General features: G+C 34.9%; 1 protein-coding gene across 1 annotated transcript; it reads right to left on the bottom strand.

The window, feature by feature from the left end:
- Nucleotides 1–1,413: 1,413 nt before the first annotated feature.
- LOC145222171 (uncharacterized) lies at nt 1,414–18,097 on the bottom strand. Its single transcript, XM_080088216.1, has 18 exons — nt 17,937–18,097; nt 17,362–17,453; nt 16,597–16,702; nt 15,871–15,957; nt 14,991–15,028; nt 14,341–14,424; nt 13,382–13,528; nt 12,624–12,730; nt 11,395–11,428; nt 10,715–10,816; nt 9,728–9,930; nt 9,083–9,173; nt 6,989–7,093; nt 6,002–6,112; nt 4,801–4,898; nt 3,956–4,133; nt 3,006–3,157; nt 1,414–2,431 (listed from the first exon to the last, which is right to left on the bottom strand). The coding sequence occupies exons 1-18, from the start codon at nt 18,010–18,012 to the stop codon at nt 2,320–2,322; spliced, it is 1,923 nt and encodes a 640-aa protein (XP_079944342.1). The 5' UTR covers nt 18,013–18,097; the 3' UTR covers nt 1,414–2,319.
- Nucleotides 18,098–18,319: the final 222 nt, after the last annotated feature.

The following is an 18,319-nucleotide window of genomic DNA, read 5'->3' as shown; positions in this document are numbered from 1 at the left end:
TATATCCAGTGCTTGACGCATCTCTCGAAAGTATAAAAACTGTGGGCCGGCAGTTTTTTTCTATTGCATGGGGCGTGCCAAGTGCTGGGCCTAGCGGGCCAAGTGGGCCCGCAGTTTTAGACGTGACCCGAAAATTTAGGATCTACGAGTTTACCGTATAAAACGTAAATTTTATGCTTAACTTTTGCATGGTATAGCAACGCTATAATCTGCAGCTTATCTATTGGCTTGATGCGTTTACAATCTGCTTTTGCTTATATCTGCTTAAGTTAATTACAATTTAAACCTGTCCATATTTTCAAACTTTTAACTTTTCTTGCTCCTAAACCGAGCATTTAACTCAATTGGCCCAAATTTAAACATAAAACTGCACCTGCTTTTCCGAACGGGCTTCTCCAAAATACGCTAACCACTCGTACAACCAGTCTGCTGAGTGTGGCAGCTGCACGCGCGATTTTTTTTGAAAAAAAATTTTGCACGCCAATTTTTTGGGGTTGCACGCGAAAATTTTGCACCAAAGGCATTTAATTGTCCTGCCTTGACCTCTTTTACTTGTTTTGCGCCTATTGAAACGGGTTGTGCACGCGCGCACGCAAGACATGTTGGTCCCGCACGCACGAGATCTCGTCGGGAACTGCCATGTTCTGCAGACTGGTCGTACAAGACGTCTAAAACTTTTAAAAATGTTCATGGATAAGGGCTACTAGGGTCATGGTTGGGGCTTGTAACCATCAACATTTTATTAGGGTTTGTTAGTAGATGGTGTCAATTGCGTATTTTAGAGTAGCCCTTTTCGTGCAGCGTTATCTTTTTAACATATTCATTGCAAAACTTAATCATACTTTTATGCGACTTTATTAGGTACAGAGTAACGTATAACACTTTAAATCCACTTGATAAACACTGGTAATAACTAGAATTAAGTTAATAACAATGCGTCTACCGGCTTCCTTTAAAACGACCGGACACGACAGGTAACTTGCTTGCATTTCACGCCACGACAACAATTACTCAACCGTGACACCACCTGAAATAATTAATTGCCGCAAATAGGGGACACATCTTATATTTGTTTTGATATATTTTGTAGCAAAAAAGGTGACAGATACTTTTCTACGAGCAAAAGGCGTTTTTATACCCAATGTTCCGACGAAACAAAAAACGTTTTTCAATATAAATAACCTACTTTTTGTTTAAAAATCTTGTAACATTCTTTCCTTATTTCTTAAATAAACTTTCACTCACTCAAGTTTTTGACAAATTTTATGATGAAAAACTTTCAGAACTGTTTTAGGGAAATTGTTTCACGTAACTGAAGTAAGAATCATCTTAACCTCAGGCCCGTTTCCATTGACTAGAAAATTTTCCACTCTTAAATGCATAAAATTTGTGACCCAGAAAAACATCACACAATAATATAAAAGCGATTTATTGAGTCTATAACGTCCCAATAATAATCAGCACAATAAAACAAAACAGTGCACAATTCACTTCGTAAAACTGAAAACGAGATTTCAGTTGACAGAAAGTCCGTCATTTTGGAAAAAAGAAATTTATGGAACACATGTTGCAACCTGGATTTTTTTGCAGACTATCCACTCTATGGCAAATAATTAGACAACACCGTGGCTGTTATAAAAATAAAACGTTTTAGAGCCTATGACAGGTATTTTTTTGCTGGACAAGGAAAGCTTGAAGTGCAAAACAGGTTTTTAGGTTGAAACAAAGAATTAAGTTTTCGAACAAACCAATTATTGTCTACCAACATAATGTCATAGTTCTGTTGAAATTTCAAGTTTAGTATAAAAAAGAAGCAAAGACCCAGAAATGCTACTAACTATGACAATTTTGACACAAACAAATATTAGAATGAAACTTTACCAAAAAATTAATATTTACATGCAAGAATGTCCACATTACAGAATTTCACTTTCATATTATCAATGTAGTGAATATTTCAACATTAGGAAGGCACATTAAAGACATTCTTAATGTTGGTAAAATAAAAATAAATATTTTTAATTCATGGAATGACTTTTTCAAGATGTTGTTTTACAGAAAAAAGGACCTTGCTTTTAATGCAAGAAATTAAGGTTTTTGTTTCTGTCAAAAATTAAATACAGAAAGACTTGGTCAAAAATTATGTTGAAAACATTACCAAATTTTGCTACAATTTAAATGGTAACAAAAACAGTTTTTTTTACCAAATTAGAGACGTTGTTTAATGAAGATGGCATGATCATTAACATATTGGGCATAAAAACAAAACCTAAACACAAAAACTCTTATTTTTTCTTTTGCAATGGGGAGTAATAAATGCTATTTGTGACTTGAGCTTCCATATACTTCTATTCCCCGATGTTCCGGAACATGCATATAACGACACTTGGCACCATAATGACAGCCGTGATTCCGCCAAAAATGGCATTCACTAAAGAATTTGTAATTTGTAAGTATTTAATTCATATTCAAAGCAGTGGTGGGATTCAAATTTTTTGTCAGTCGGTTCTATCAAAAAGGCATATTATTCAGTCGGTTCTGTTACAAAAAGTCCATTGACAGTATCCAGTAATGCTAACCGGTTCGCTGATCTCATAAAATTTCGTGAGACCGTTCTATAGAACCGGTGCGAACCAGCTGAATCCCACCACTGATTCAAAGCTGCATGAAATTTTCACTTTAATCTTGCACTAATTTTAATTTGCAAATAAGAAACACATTAAAAAAGATTTACACAATTTCTGGCTCAAGTCATAGTAGGTTGGACCTGCAGCAACAAACTCTGTTATTTTTTCCAATAATGTGGTTATAACATTAAGTACTTGTAAGGCTTGCCAAGCAAAAAACAGAAATAAAACATTTCTTTCGTAAATAAGTTTTTATACTAGAATGAAATCTTTTACTGTTTGTATTCTTTACAAGGATAAACAGCAGAAGCATAGCATATTTTGAATTTGAATTTAATTATGTCCTAAGGGAAATAAAAACCTAAATGTTTAACTTACGCTCCTTTATTTATTGCTCCTTTATTTATCGCTCCTTTATTTATCGCTGGTTTATTGATTGCTCCTTGATGTATGACTCCTTGATTCCTTTTCTGTTCAAAAGCACGATCAGGATATCGAATAATTAAAGTTGTTTCACCGACGTCTATTGTCTGCAACAACATAAAAATTGCTGACAATTATGGATTAAATGAGGCAGGCAGTGTTTTTTTTAAGGTGTTTTGATTTCTCCAGCGGTTTCCCCAAATGGCTAGTTAAGCAAATATGTCTATTTTTTGGTATTTAAATGAAACACTTGCGGTATCTTAAAACTACTTAGCGGTCTCCCAAACCAAACCTTAAAAAAACCCTGGAGGCAGGTACCAAAATCCATGTTACATAGTTGCAGGAATTAATTCAAAGCTTTGTTTTACTCTGTTTAAACTTGCGTTTGGCAAAAATGCACCGAGTCAATTCAAATTGATGTTATAAAATGTAGGGATAGGCCGAGCCGAGTCAGAATTTAGAGTAATCAGTACAGAGCATTGCTGTTTTTATGCTCGGTGCTTGGCCGAGCAATTGCACAAACCGGCCTGAGCATGAAATTTGAAAACATACGAAACTAGTGTTCGCAAGGGTATATACAGACTGTTTTTTAAATGTGTCGGATGGAAGAAAAATGCATACCTATGGTGCCTGTACAGCTTAATATACCACTCGTGACATAAGAGTCATTGGAGAGCTACAAAACTAGCATGGAATTGGAAATGTTTGTGCTGTCACAATGAACTGAGCACCAAAGTGAGATGCGCATTGTTCGACCAAATATTTGTGGTTTTGCCCATACCTCATAAAATGCATTTTTTCAAGTCGAACCATATTAGGCTACAGACAATTTCTTCTCCCATGCTAGTTTAAACTAAGGTACTAGAAATTGTACTATCTTTGACAAAAATGCAAATACTACTTACATCTCCGGCCAGTAATGCAAGTTTTGCAGGTTCTGGTTCTTTGTAATTAATGAAGGCACATCGACTTGCATACAATGTATTGATGTTTTGAAGTTCACCAAATTGGGAAAAATATTCTCTCATTTCAGCAACTGTTACATCAGGAGTAATGTTTCCAACCCACAACGAACTGTATTCTCTGTACATAGAAAAACATAGTGTACAGCATCAACGCATGGAAATATGGTAAATCGATCTGGTGATCCCCTATTACAAAGCTGACATGGGCAGCATAGAAGGCTTGTGGTCCGACTTTCGTTGGGCTCACCACTGAGTCTGTGTAGCTTAATTGGTGGAGCGCAAGTCCAGGAAAAGCTCCTATCGTGGGTTCGAATCCCACTGCCCCACAGCTTATGCCTTGCCATATGGGAATGCTTTGTGACCGGCTGGTTCAGTATTATGCCTTTAATGGGCCTGGCTTACTTTGATTTATATATGAGTGTGACATGATTGCTGGTCTGCATCAATCGTTTAGGACTGATTCCAGTAATGAATTTACGTTCATCTTACATACTGGTTATTTGCATTAAGATGTTAAAAAAATCTTGATAATTGCATGACCTGGTAAATTGAAAAGTGTTTGGAAAATTGGATATGCAATTAACCAGATTATTTGTACTTAAAACTTGTATTAGATATTTATGTTTTTAGTACGTTTCTTGCATTTATATTTCCCTCCTTACAAACCAGTTTTAAAACCAGATACCTACACATATTTTAATGCACATGGGCTGGGCCTCATAAACCTGTGTTCGGGGCTGCAGGTTGTGAATTGGTTAACTTTTAATAGACAACACACTACTTACACTTCATTAAATTGTTCTTCAGGTTGAGGGACTTTGGTTTCTACTTCCTCCTCCTCTTCAAAAAACGCTGCGTCGTCTTCATCAGAAACATAAACGTCCTAGAAAAATGCATAGTCATGCTGAAATTGCAAAACACTGTATTCATTTTTACATAAAGTAAACCTTGGAGCCATTTGGACCGAATTTTTTATTAGGCGAAGATTCATTACAAATCTTTTGTACCTGAAGTTTTGTCTGAATTTACTGTAAACAATTTAACCAATGTTTACTGTCCTTGAAATTAACCAAAGTATATATAAAACACAAGTAGTCCAACTCATTGTTACGCGATAGAGCCTCATGGACGCATTTTGTGTCCAATAGGGAAAAACACATAAATTGTCTGAATTTTACAAACTGGTGGGCTTTAACGCGAAATTGATAGGCAAAATAGAATAAAACTTTTGGGTTCTAACATTTTTAATATTATGGTGAAATGTTAGCACCCGCAATTTTCATTCAATTTGTCGAATCAAATACGCGTTTAAGATCTCCAGTTAGTAAATATCAGAAAATTTATGTGTTATTTTCCTCTACCCGCTGTATCATTTTGAACACAAAATGGCTCCATAGGCTTTATTGCGCAACAATATGTTGGACAAATTGTGTTTTATACAGACTTTGAAATTAACTAGGAACATAATTTTGTTGACAATAGGTAATTGTTATGTATAAATTTTGATTCAGCACAGAATACTGCAAAATTGCTACAATAGGAAACATATTTTATGGGCATGGTTTCATCTATGTACACATTTAAACACTTAATGGCCTTGCAGAAAAACGAAATCTACCAACTCAAAAATCTTCCCTTTTTTCAAAAATAAAATTTCATGAAACTTTTTAGAGCAGCGGTCCCCAACCTGTGGGTCGCAACCTCAAATGGCATCACCTGACAATTTGCCTGGGGTAGCCTAAGGCATGGTTCCCATGGGCCACTTTTAGGCCATGGGCCACTAGCCCCAATACAATAAATTCAAGGACCACCTTGGTTTTGAGAAAAAAACACAGCACATTTTGTTTCAGAGCCTACTAATTTTATCCTTGGGGTCACTGCAACTTGGCAAATGTTATTAAGGGGTCACGGCACCAGAAAGGTTGGTAACCGCTGTTTTAGAGGCACAAAATGTTACAATCTATCATCACATTTTTAGGTGTTTACCTGTAATGAAGCACTTGCCAAAACGCCAGACAAAAGTTCATCAAGTGCTAGTTGTACAGTGCCTCTCTTTTTTAACGCAATTTCACAAAGTTCTTTGGAAAAACCCATATTCTAAAAAAAAAATATATATATCATTGTGATTTACCATTATGCTTACATTTGTTGGATAAAATCACATGGTAAAGTATACATTTTTGTTTTGTGTAGGTAAACCAGTGGTTCTTAAACTTTTTAAGCATGCAGCGCATTTACGAACTGAACTTTCTTTGTACCACACACTTTGCAGCCCCAAAACACACAAATTATTTAAAACAAAGTTAATTTGCAGCTTGTTTTGTGTGTGAGATTGTTTTTATTTAGGGTAGATTAAATTTCGCTGAAATGTTTCGCAGTTTGAGAATCACTGGTGTAAATGATAGCAGATAAAAGACCTAACAGTCTGGATGTCCAAATGTGGTAAGCTCACCCTTTAATGTGAATCCCTGCCACATAACACTTGCAGTAACGGTGTAGGCACCAGTGTTTTTTTTAAGGTGTTTTGGGGGACCCAAACAGTCCCCCAAATTTCTCCAGCGGTTTCCCAAAATTTGAAATTTGGCTATTTTTTGGTATTTAAATGAAACACTTGCGGTCTCTTAAAACTACTTAGCGGTCACCCAAACCAAACCTTAAAAAAAACCTGGGTGTAGCTGCAGCATGTTTACCAACTATCCACCAATTGTGCCCTTAACTTTGTTACACTTTTAGACGTCTTAATGTCGTGCAGCCATTTAGGGCTTGGTGAATATTTCAGCGCAATTGTGCTGCTATGATTTGCTTCACCCAGCGAAATAAACTAAATTCAACGTATGTAAAGGCTAGGTATGTATTGTGTTGTATTGAGGCCAGTATTACAATAAGTAAAGGCCTGTACATTTTAATACTATGCCATATACATGAGTATTACAGTATTGGTAGTGGGCTTCCAGTAGGTTTGGCAGTATGCACCTGTAATTGTTGAACTTGTATTCCTCGTAATTCACTCGCTGCCTCTTTATTACTGCGATCAATTTTAAGCACTTGTTCAAATGACGCTTCAGCTTCTGCTAATTCCTAAAACAAAAAAAATGCTTTTTGAAAAGATTGTCAAATGCAACAAACCTATCATGAAACAAACAAGCCAGTATACTAGTGCAAAACAAAAAGTTTTAACTGGAAATTGTGCCAAACTCAAATAAGCACTAGAAGAGTGGCTTTCTGATATACTTCCATTTTATATATTCTATACGATATTTACCAATTTACTATACACATCATTTGATCTACACATATGATTGTTTTTGTAAACAAAAACTAATGGGTCCCCACACGCGCGTTTGTGCGGATTTACAGTAAACAAATGTTGCGGTGATTTTTACATTCTTAAGGACAAATTTTTAAAAAGCATTAACCCAACAATAAAAAAAATTGTTCGTATTCTTTTTGCACTATTGTTGTCATGTAATTACAAAAACATTAAAAAAACGTAACAAAGACTTAAATCTAATCTCTTGCTTTAACCCAGATATAGTCCTCCAAGGTCAGGCAATTTTTTTTAGAAAGCTGTAACAGTTGTGTTACAGACACTTTAAATTAAAAAGCAATTTGCTACAAGTGTATACATAACAAATTGTTTTTCATTTAACTTCGTTTCGCAAAACGAGTACCATTGACCAGTAGTAACCTCTCAGGGTGCACACGCCAAACGACTGTTTGACCTTTTGACACCGTTTTCAATAGCACGCCGTCATTCGTGTTCAACAATACTGTTAAGCCTAATTTATACATGCCTTGAGTATTGACTCCTAAATTAATGGTCAAAAAACGCTACGTTATGAAGAAAGTTCTGAGCTGTGTTTGTAATACCGACTAGTTGACCTTAAGTAACCCGTGATCATGCGGCGGCCAACGTGACAACGAGCATTTAAAGAAACATTTATTTGGCAAAAAAGTTAATTTTTTCATCTTAACTTTTATTGACAAAGTTTTTCTTGACATATACAAAACCGAAGCACGGTTATTAGGTTTAAATCACGTCATATATGTAAAACCTTCGCCAAAACTAAAAATGTGAGTGATAACTTAATAAAACGACATAGCATTGCTGTGCAAAACAGCTGATTTCTAATCACTGAAACAATGTCTCGTAAAACGTCTGTCCGACGTCAAGCTGAGCCCTCCCGCTATCGTAAACCAGTAAGTTACTCTCTTGGTACTTCTGCCTACAGTGTCTTTCTTGACCAAACGAGCGTTAGACACATTTACGTGTCGGGAGCCTGTGGGTGAACCTCTGAGTCATACGGGGTCAAAATTTACATGGACCATCTTCAGACCAATATCTGTAATGTGTGTAAATTTGAAAAAGTTTTAACCATTCTTTCTTGACCAAAACGTGGGAACAAATCCGCCCTAAAAATTTCACGTTTTGGGGGGCTGTGGGTAAACCGAAGGGTCAAATGGGGTCAAAATTCACATGGACCATCTTTAGACCAATATCTGTAATGTGTGTAAATTTGAAAAAGTTTGAACCGTTCTTTCTAGACCAAAACGTGGGAACAAATCCGCGCTAAAAATTTCACGTTTTGGGGGGCTGTGGGTGAACCCAGGGGTCAAACGGGGTCAAAATTCACATGGACCATCTTTAGACCAATATCTGTAATGTGTGTAAATTTGAAAAAGTTTGAACCATTCTTTCTTGACCAAAACGTGGGAACAAATCCGCGTTAGACGGAAAAAAAGAAAAAAAGAAAAAAGAAAAAAAAAATACGGACAAAAACAATATGTGTCCCCTTCAGGGAAGGGGACCCATAATAAATGACAGGTAAAAATGTGCAAATAACAGCAATATAACATTAAACAAGCTATGTCAAGTGTTTGAAAGTACAAAGGGTCAATTTATGGTCCACGTTTAGCAACAAAAACTATGATTTTCAAAACGTCAGTGCTTTATTTGCATTTTTATGCTTAATTTTTTAGACTTCGGCAGTTTCTGACAGTTTTTCTATGTTTGGTTATGGACATATGAATAAATAGTTGTATGTGAATGGATAAATAGAACAATACCTTTAAACCTATTAATGACTTCCCTTTCCGGAAATGCCCTTTAGGCCAGTCTGGGGACAATGAAATGGCGGTATTTGCATCATCCAGCGCACTGAAAAACAATGAGTGACCGTTACAGGAAATTCTTATGACTATTTTAGTGTGCAGTAGCAAAAGTTTTCTTGGTGTAATTTTTTTGTAGTTTTAAACATATGTGTGATATTTCTTTCTAATATGGATAATGTACCTTTAAACCCATTATTTGCAACACATTTTTTATGAATAATATGCCATTTTCAAATTCAAAAATGTAAGGCAATTTGCATTTTGTGTGCCTGAATTGAATGAACCCATGAGTATAAAAGTTTAAGGTTCAGATGGATAATTTCGCATCAATTTTGCTGTTCTGCTTAAGCTGAAAAATAGTGGCGTCAAATGCCAAGTACGACATTTTGGTTTGTCATTTTTGATAAAAATCAAGGCACTTCTAAAATAAATAGTGTTCAAAATGAGTAAGAAAATGGCTTGCACCAGCATACATTTTTTTAAATTAAACCAGGCAGCAACATTGTTTAGCATTTTACAGTCCATTTGAAACTGTTTTGAAAACCCTACTTCAGAAAATACCAAGTTAAAACAGATGTTCAGTCATTTATCACTTCTTACCTCCCATAATTTCCCATCTTTTCATAACAGTAAGCACGATTTCCAAAATATTTACATTCACGATTGTACAAAAATATAGCTTTGGTAAAAAGTTCTATCGCAGATCTGTAATCCAATGCTGAAGCCTTTTTATTTCCCTCCATTGCAAACTTCCGAGACTCAATCACGTTAGCAGGAACTGCTGGTTCACCATTTACTGTCACCTAAAATACAACACATCTTTCAATTAGCTATTTTATGAAAATTTATATGAGACAAGACTAGACAAGGGTTAATTTTTCATTTTTTGTCCAATTTTTAAGTGCTAAAAAAATTATATGTAGATGACAATTGTACATCTATTGCAACCATGGTCAACAAAATCAGTGACAAAACACTGAAAAGACGAAAGACTGACTACATATAAGAAAGACCCCTTGCTAAGTTTTTGTTAGTGTTAAAAATGTTTTTTCGTGTTCAACCAATAGCCTAATACAGTCACATTTTGCATTGTGGCAATTAGGAAATATTTTTGATTGCACAAAATAAGAAGTGCATAGTTTGTCTCCATTACCACTGTCTGTCTGCATACCATTACCCAATAGTATAGGTCAGGGATGTCCAAACTTTTTTTGATGGGGGCCAATTTTTATCAGGTGAAGATGCCCGCGGGCCAACGTTTTTTCGGAATCAGAGCGCAAATATACGGGATTTAAGGAAAAAATTTTTAAGGAAAAAGAAAAAAAAATTTAAGGAAAGGCATTTAGTTCCATGAAAGCTTTTGCTTGAAGTGGCAAGTCGCCAAAACCCCACAACGTAATCCAAACTATGACGTTACATACGCAACAGAATTTGAAAAAAACAGCCGTGGGCCAAGTGAAATGCCGCCGGGGGCCGCATTTGGCCCGCGGGCCGCACTTTGGACACCCCTGGTATAGGTGATACACAGCAGAAACAGTTTAAGTTCTTCCATATTGTGTCAATGCAAGAAAATAAACAACTACTGACCTCTTCCTTTTTAACAGCAACTTTCGGTGTAGGCTTTTGCTTGATTTTGCTGTTTTGAGCAACTTTTGTAAAAAATGCACTGTCTTTATCCCAACCTGGCTCCTACGTACAGCAAAAATAAATTATGAATGTTACATGTTTTAATGATGAAAATAACAGCCCACATTATCAGAAAATGCGGCATGCTTTATTGTTTAAACTGTTTTGGCAAATGCTTATGCCATTATCAGTGATATGAGGGGCTACATCAGTTGCACCCATTTATAACCACTTGAATCACATAAAAGATGACAAAACGTGTGAAACAAGTGTTGTATAAAAAGAATAGATAAACTTTTTAAACAATCTGGACAAAATTATAGGGGATCAGAGTTTTGCATAATTGTTACATCTTTTCTAGGAGTTTAGCAATATAATAAACCATAAATACAAGCACAAGGTTTAATTGAAAAACTTCTAGATACATTGTCACAAAACTCAATGTTTTTGAGAGTTTATCAAAGCTGACTTCCAAGCAGTTTCACAATATCCAAACTGACTTCAAATTGTGACTTGAAAATAAAAATGTTTTTTAAATTTAGAAATTACTACTTCTTTGGCACAAATCTTTACAAAATGGCATTTCAGAGGTCATGATTTGCAAAAAATAAAATAGCAACATAACAACAAAATATACATACCTCATTTTCAATTTCAGAATCATCTTCGCTAGACCTGTAAATATTTCATTGTTTAAAACAGGGGTGTGCAACATTTTTCGCTGGTGGGCCATGTAACCAATTTCGGACATCACACGAGGGCCATACAATTTTTTTCATTTACACAATAAATTTGTAATTCTTCCAAAGCATCAATCCGTTAATATAGTAAACATACAGAGTTTCGCCACAACAGTGCTTTCCACAACAAAATAATTGTTTACTAGACAAAGACCATTATTATGTCACATTCAGTGAAGTACTTGCAAACGGCTGTATGGCCCACCGGTTGGAAAATGCTGATTTAGCTTATACTTGTTACGTCTAGTACAGCAATTTTGGAGATTTACCAAGAATTGCATTTTTCTCTGAATCAGTGTGTTGGTGAGTGTTCCATGGCTCAAAAAAGGTGGAAAAACACTGTGTTAGGTTATAAGTGGCAATTTTGAAGCAAGAAAAAAAGCACGAAAATTTTGAATATTCCTATTTTTTACAAAATATCTTTGATAAATGTGTGACTATCAAGGCTTTAACAGTTTAAAATCTGTCCCTTAAAACAGGACCCATACTAAATATGGCCATCCACCAAGTAACCCAAGTACAGCCATAGACAACAAACAACAGTCATCAATGAGGGATTCGTTACCAGTTGGCAGAAACAATACATCTGGTGGGAAACACAATGCCTATGTCTTGACTACTATTACCCTTAGGTGGGATCACCTTGTTGTGACAATACAACTCACTGAATGAGGACAATTGTCACTGGTGAGATGCAATACATTTTCATGCATTTAAAAATTACATTAGGAATCAATTAAGTAACCTGTTTAAATAACACAGGTCAATCTACCTCGTTGTTTTGCTGATAAAACACATATATTTCACTGCCATGTGCATTATCTTAAACCAGTGATTCCCAACCCGGGAGGAATTTTAAAACTTCAGGGCAGGAATTTACTTTAATTTGCACTTGTGGTTTGTAAATAGACACTTTAGCTCTGGGAAAATGAACTGCAAAGTTGATAAAAGACCCAATTTTATATTATCTTTGTATGGTTTAGCATCTACTATGTAGTCTATTGGTGATGAGTAAAAATGTCTTGAGTTGGTAAGGGAGGAATTTGTCGATAAAGCTTAAGTCATTTGTTTTACTGCGTCAACTAAGGTCATACCATGGATTTATGACTTAATTGCATAAAATAACTTACATATTCGCTGCAGACTTCTTTTTCAGCTTTGCACGATGTTTGTGTGAAACTTTGCTATTAAAACTTGTTGATGACATTCCATTTGATACGCTGTTGACAGATGACGCCTAAAAAGGGTAGAAAATCTGTTAATACGATAAACAATCATTCACATATTGTTAAACTTAAAGCCATACAGGCACCGTATAAGTATTTAATCTGTAACATTACTTTATTTTTCTTGGTATTAAAAAAAACTGTGTGTTGATTTTAGCTGGTAATTATCCCAATAACATTCTTTGTGCAAAATCATGTATACATAGAAACACTGTGTATTGTAAGACACAACAAGATTACAGCCACAGGACACAACAAACGCCCAATAAAGTTAAGCAAACACTTTTAAGTAGGTCACAAAGCAGGGTAATAAAAGTAATATGTTACAATCTATATTACACACTGTACCTGGACCTACGGAGTAGCTCATTGAAAATAAAAACTGTATGTATAATTTTATGTTTTGGGGGCCTGTGAATGAACTGCTGGGTCATCTGGGGTTAAACTTTGGGAGGATAAACTTTGGATAACTAACTAACATGTGTGTAAATTTTAGTAAGTTTGAAGCACTCTTTCTTGACCAAATGCTTGAAACAAGTTTATCCACCAATCAAAAAAGCATGTTTATGTACATTATACAACAAATTATCATGATTTTAAGATGGTGATAGAATGTCAGATATAAATGATTAGATATGGGTGGGTCATTTGCAAACACTTACTGCTTTTGAGTAATTTGAAACATTTCTGCCGATTTGTATTCGATCTTTGTATGATTTTAAACTTGTATCTTCATCACTCGATTCAAACATTTCAGGATTACTGCTCTCAGAAGCCTTTTTTGCTTGTCTTTTTCTTATCTTTTGTCTCTAAATGATGCAAAGACGTTTATCAAGTCATGTCAAGTACAAAAAAAATTACAAATTAAAAAGTATGTCTCAAATAACAATAAATCATGATAATGGCTAACTACCTTGTAAAACTACAAACATATATAGACGATTTACAGATGAAGACTAATTGGTCAAGCTATTTCAGTAATAAATCAAAATATGTCATCAACTAGAGCAGGGGTGTGCAACCTTTTTCGTCAGTGGGCCATATAACCAATTTCGGACATCAAGCGAGGGCCACACAATTTTTTTCACGTACCGTATTTACACGTATTTTTACGCTACTATTGGTGCGGCTCGCATTCTAAGAACATGTCGATATTATTTGCACACCCCTACGTTTTATTTTGCGTTTAAAACCCACTTTAAAATGTTAGGTGCAATAAAGTTTCGTCGCAACACTGCCTTTCACAACAAAGTAATTGTTTACTAGACAAAGAGGTATATTACGTCACATTCGGTATAGATACGCAACAAGCACCTAGTGTGAATGGAAGACCATAGGTCTGCGTGAATTAAGTTCCATAGGCTGGTTTAGCTTATTCTTGTTACGTATGAGCAACTTATAGCGGGGATTTTTTGCTAAAATGTGCATTTTTACTTGCTCTGAATCAGAGTGTTGTTGAGGGCCACACTAAACGGCTTGGCGGGCCGGATTGTGGCCCGCAGGCCGCGGGTTGCACACCCCTGAACTAGAGCAACAAACGTACTTGGCCCAATTAAATTCACTGATTATACTAATTGAATTTTTTGTTAACACTTAACGCTAAAATTGTAAAATCTCTTGCCAATTTTTTTTGTCTCCGCTTGTCAGCTTTCGTTTTTTCTTTGTTTTCTTCATTAATTAATTCTGCAGCTGCTTTTTCGGCTTTCTGAGAAAAAAGTTGCCAGCTGTTGTTAGTATAAAACTTTTACAACACTGTACTTCTTAGATGTGGTAAACAAGCTAATTTTGTGCCAAAATAATATATAAATGTTGTAAGACAAATAAGTCACTAGAATCTAAAAAATAATAATAAACTAGTACAAATGATATGGTTTATTGCATAATCCAGTGGTTCTCAATTTTTTTTTTTTGTGATGCCTCTGGAAAAGTTTTCTGGACGTGCGATGCACCAGCAAATAAAAGCTAATGGGGAAACTTATTATTAAAGTTGTGTTTATTGATACAACAACAAAAAGCCACGAAACGGAATTATTCTGCGACACCCCTGGAAAATTGAAATGACGCACCAGGGCGTTGCGATGCACAGTTTGAGAACTACTGGCATAATCCGTTTATATGATTCTAAATCCCAATTGTAACCATTTCTTTGGAAGATCATCCATTTTGTAGCATAATCCAGTTAATTGCATATGAAATCTTGCTGAACTGGTTAACGGTTTGCTAGGATCCATATTAATAAAAAAACTTTTTGAAATTGTTTTTAGACCTTACCTCCGCCATTTGGTCCAAAGACATTTCATCCGTAGTATCTAAAACAAATGCAAAAACAACAGCATTAAAGCTTTTAGCCAAAACCTTTAGTTACAGCACAAGAATGGAAAATTATACCCAACCTTATCAAATAAAAAAAAATATGGATGTAATATAATGATTACTAGTTAAAGTAATAGCATGCATGAGTTAGATGGATGTTCAAAGTAGAATAGTTGCTTATTCCAAAATGATTGTTTTGATTCCAGATTAGATTACAGTTTTCATCACAATAATGCGGGACACAACAAAACAATAGAACATTTTTTGTGTTCTTAACAGAGTCCCAGCCCATGTGTTATTAGATAAACATCTACTATGACAGGGGTTGGCAAACTGTTAGGCGACACATGTCAATTTACTTGTTATTTCCATGTGTTAATGAGCTCGTGTGCTTACGTTTTTTCTAAATATTAGTGGTTTGAGCCAGCAGATATTAATAATAATAAGAAAGCATGGCGTTTTGTGCATGTAAGGCTGAATTTTGAGACAATGGTTAAAAACAAGCAGTTAAAAGGGTAAAATTGTTACTTTAATATAAACAGGCAAATCGGTTGGTGTGCCCTGATAAACCAAGAGCAATAAATTGCAACATGAAGGCTTTATTTTTAGTTGGAGTCAAAACTCAGATTTCTTAAATTAGGTAGAGTCAAAGCCAAATAAGGTCTGAAATGGAGTAGAAGATGCAAAATTTTTTAACCGCCTTTAAAACCCTGCAAACAAGTCTTACAGGTGCCCTATTGGATGAAATAGTTTATTCGTTTCACCACAAACAAAGTGCAAAATAAATTTAAATCTAAACATATTTTTTATTCTACTTGGAACATTTCTTGTCATTTACCCAAAACTTTCACACGTTCTTCTTCTTTTTCTTTTTTTTTATCGTCAATGTTGGAAACAAACAAAATGAATCCGTGGTCTGTTTTCACTGCACAAATTAAAATAAAATTAATCAAACAAAATAATTACAGCATTCAAATTGTACCGACATGCACAGAAACAACAAAAATGATGTTCTGATTGCTTATAAATAAAGTCATGAAATTATAACTAATGTATTTTAAAGTATAGTGATGTACTTTAAAACATACTTAAGGAGCTTTATTGCACCAAAATCAGGATAAACCCTTTTTCACTTGGTCAAGCAACCAACAATAAAACTTCGTCAAACAAAATATGTGATGCAGTCAAAATACAACATGCTCAACTATTAATTTGTATGCCTTAATGCAGTGGTTATCAAACTTATATAGATCGCATATCACCTGACAACTTTATCTATCGCTGCGTACCACCTGGTCCTAAACCCTGTTTAAATGAATGGACCAAGAAATAGGCCCATTTTCTCAACCTGGGTAGCATATTTAGCGATTTCAAAGAATGTCCAAAACAAAAGTTTTGCCCAAACCATGACTAATCATTTGGTTCAGTTGAGTTGCAATGTTAGATCGGACTTAAATTAGGTATAGCAGAAGGCTACTCGCGTACCATCTAAAAATTCCCGGCGTACCACTAGTGGTACATATACCACAGTTAAAGAACCACTGCCCAAATGTGTGCTACTTACTTCTAAATATTGAATTGCTTCCACCGTTCATCGTAGCCCATATATCGTCGTCATCATCGTCCATTCCAACAAGATACTTATACGCTTCCCTTGCTTCCAAAGAATTCTTCATGGATAAAAGGGTATTAACAATGGCATTAGGGAAAAATTTGCTTGGCAAAATGGAATCAAATGCAGAAAGGTGGTACTGCAACTTTTTCAAAATGTATTTATTTTTGAAACACGGGTCTGTTAATAAGTCATGAATGCATAGCCAATTTGCTATGAAAAGTTGCATGCTTAATTGTTGAAATTTCGGCAAATGCTAATGTCATCACTAGTAACATGGGGCTACACCAGTATATAAACACTTCAGTCACATAAAGAACTATTATATTTGTCACCGTTTATTATACTTCACTGAAATAACTGAAAAACCCCACCTCAATCCCAAACTTAAAACCTTAACCTGTGTGTTATTGTCATGTTGCATCACAGATATATTTTAACATGTAAAAATATAATCAGCGCAGCCAAACACCATAAATAGTCAGTAATTATTAAAATCAGTTACTCAATTATAATTTACATCACACAAATAAGTACAGACAATTTATGATTAATTTTTCCTGTGATTAACAAAAGTATTTTAAGCAATCAATGATTATTTGCAATAAAAATATTTTGTGTTTGTTTTAACAGATCTTTAATTTGGGCCACATTCTAGCATTTTCTTTACAACAAACTAAATTTACAAACACATAAATTTGTATCTATTGAACATACATGAATAGATCTTGATGAATGATTATGTCGTTTCGGAAGCCATTTCATCAACTGTTTTCTGTAAGCATGCTTGATTGCATCAAATCCAATCCCTTTAAGATAAAACTCCATTTATTACAAGATAAACATTTAAAATAGTTCCAATTCCTGTTTGTTTTAATAATTTGGCAGCTGAATGCATTTTCTTTTTTAACGTTTTTTTGCACAGCAATTTTTGCATCAAAGGCATTTCATTGTCCTGTCTTGACCTCTATCACTTATTTGGGTCCCAAAGGGCCATGCATGTGCACACATGGGACATTTTGGTCCTTATCAGGAACTACCATATATGTTTGTAATACTATCATCCAGTTTTATTTGTTAATAAACTTGGTTTACATTTTGTTTGTTTTATTATGCAATTGAAGTGAAAAAACATCTGGTTTGAGAGTTAAGTAAACAAACATTTTTCTCAGAGCTACTAGGTTTAAAACAAACATCCGAAAGTTGTCAATTGCTCAATTTTGAAGTGCGTACGTTAACTTTTTGACCAAACACATTGATTGGTGCAGTTGGAATGTTCTTAAAAAACTTACCTTCATCAACTTTCAATATTTCACATGCTCTTTCACGTGTCAGTTTTATTTGACTCATGCTTCCATATCCTAACATTGACTGGCATCAGTCATTCAACCACAATGGTGCCTATGACATTCAAAATTGAGCAAAACTTGCAAAAAATAGTAACAAACGTTAACTTTAAACTACATGAAACTTAAGTGGAAAGCAAATGCAAAAAATGTACTCGAAAGTTTATTGTGTGCTGCAACATGCGAAAGTTTATTGTGTGCTGCCTCAAAACAATGTTGCGTTGTGTAAAAAGAACAATTGTTTCGACTATTCTTTTTGTTTTGAATGTTCTCTTGTCTATGTATTATTTTGACCGTTCTTTCATGTTTATATTTTGGGCGATTTTTCA

Source organism: Phallusia mammillata, chromosome 4, assembly GCF_965637545.1.
Source record: "Phallusia mammillata chromosome 4, kaPhaMamm4.hap1.1, whole genome shotgun sequence".
Taxonomy (NCBI): domain Eukaryota; kingdom Metazoa; phylum Chordata; class Ascidiacea; order Phlebobranchia; family Ascidiidae; genus Phallusia; species Phallusia mammillata.
This window is presented reverse-complemented; position numbering and strand designations above follow the sequence as displayed.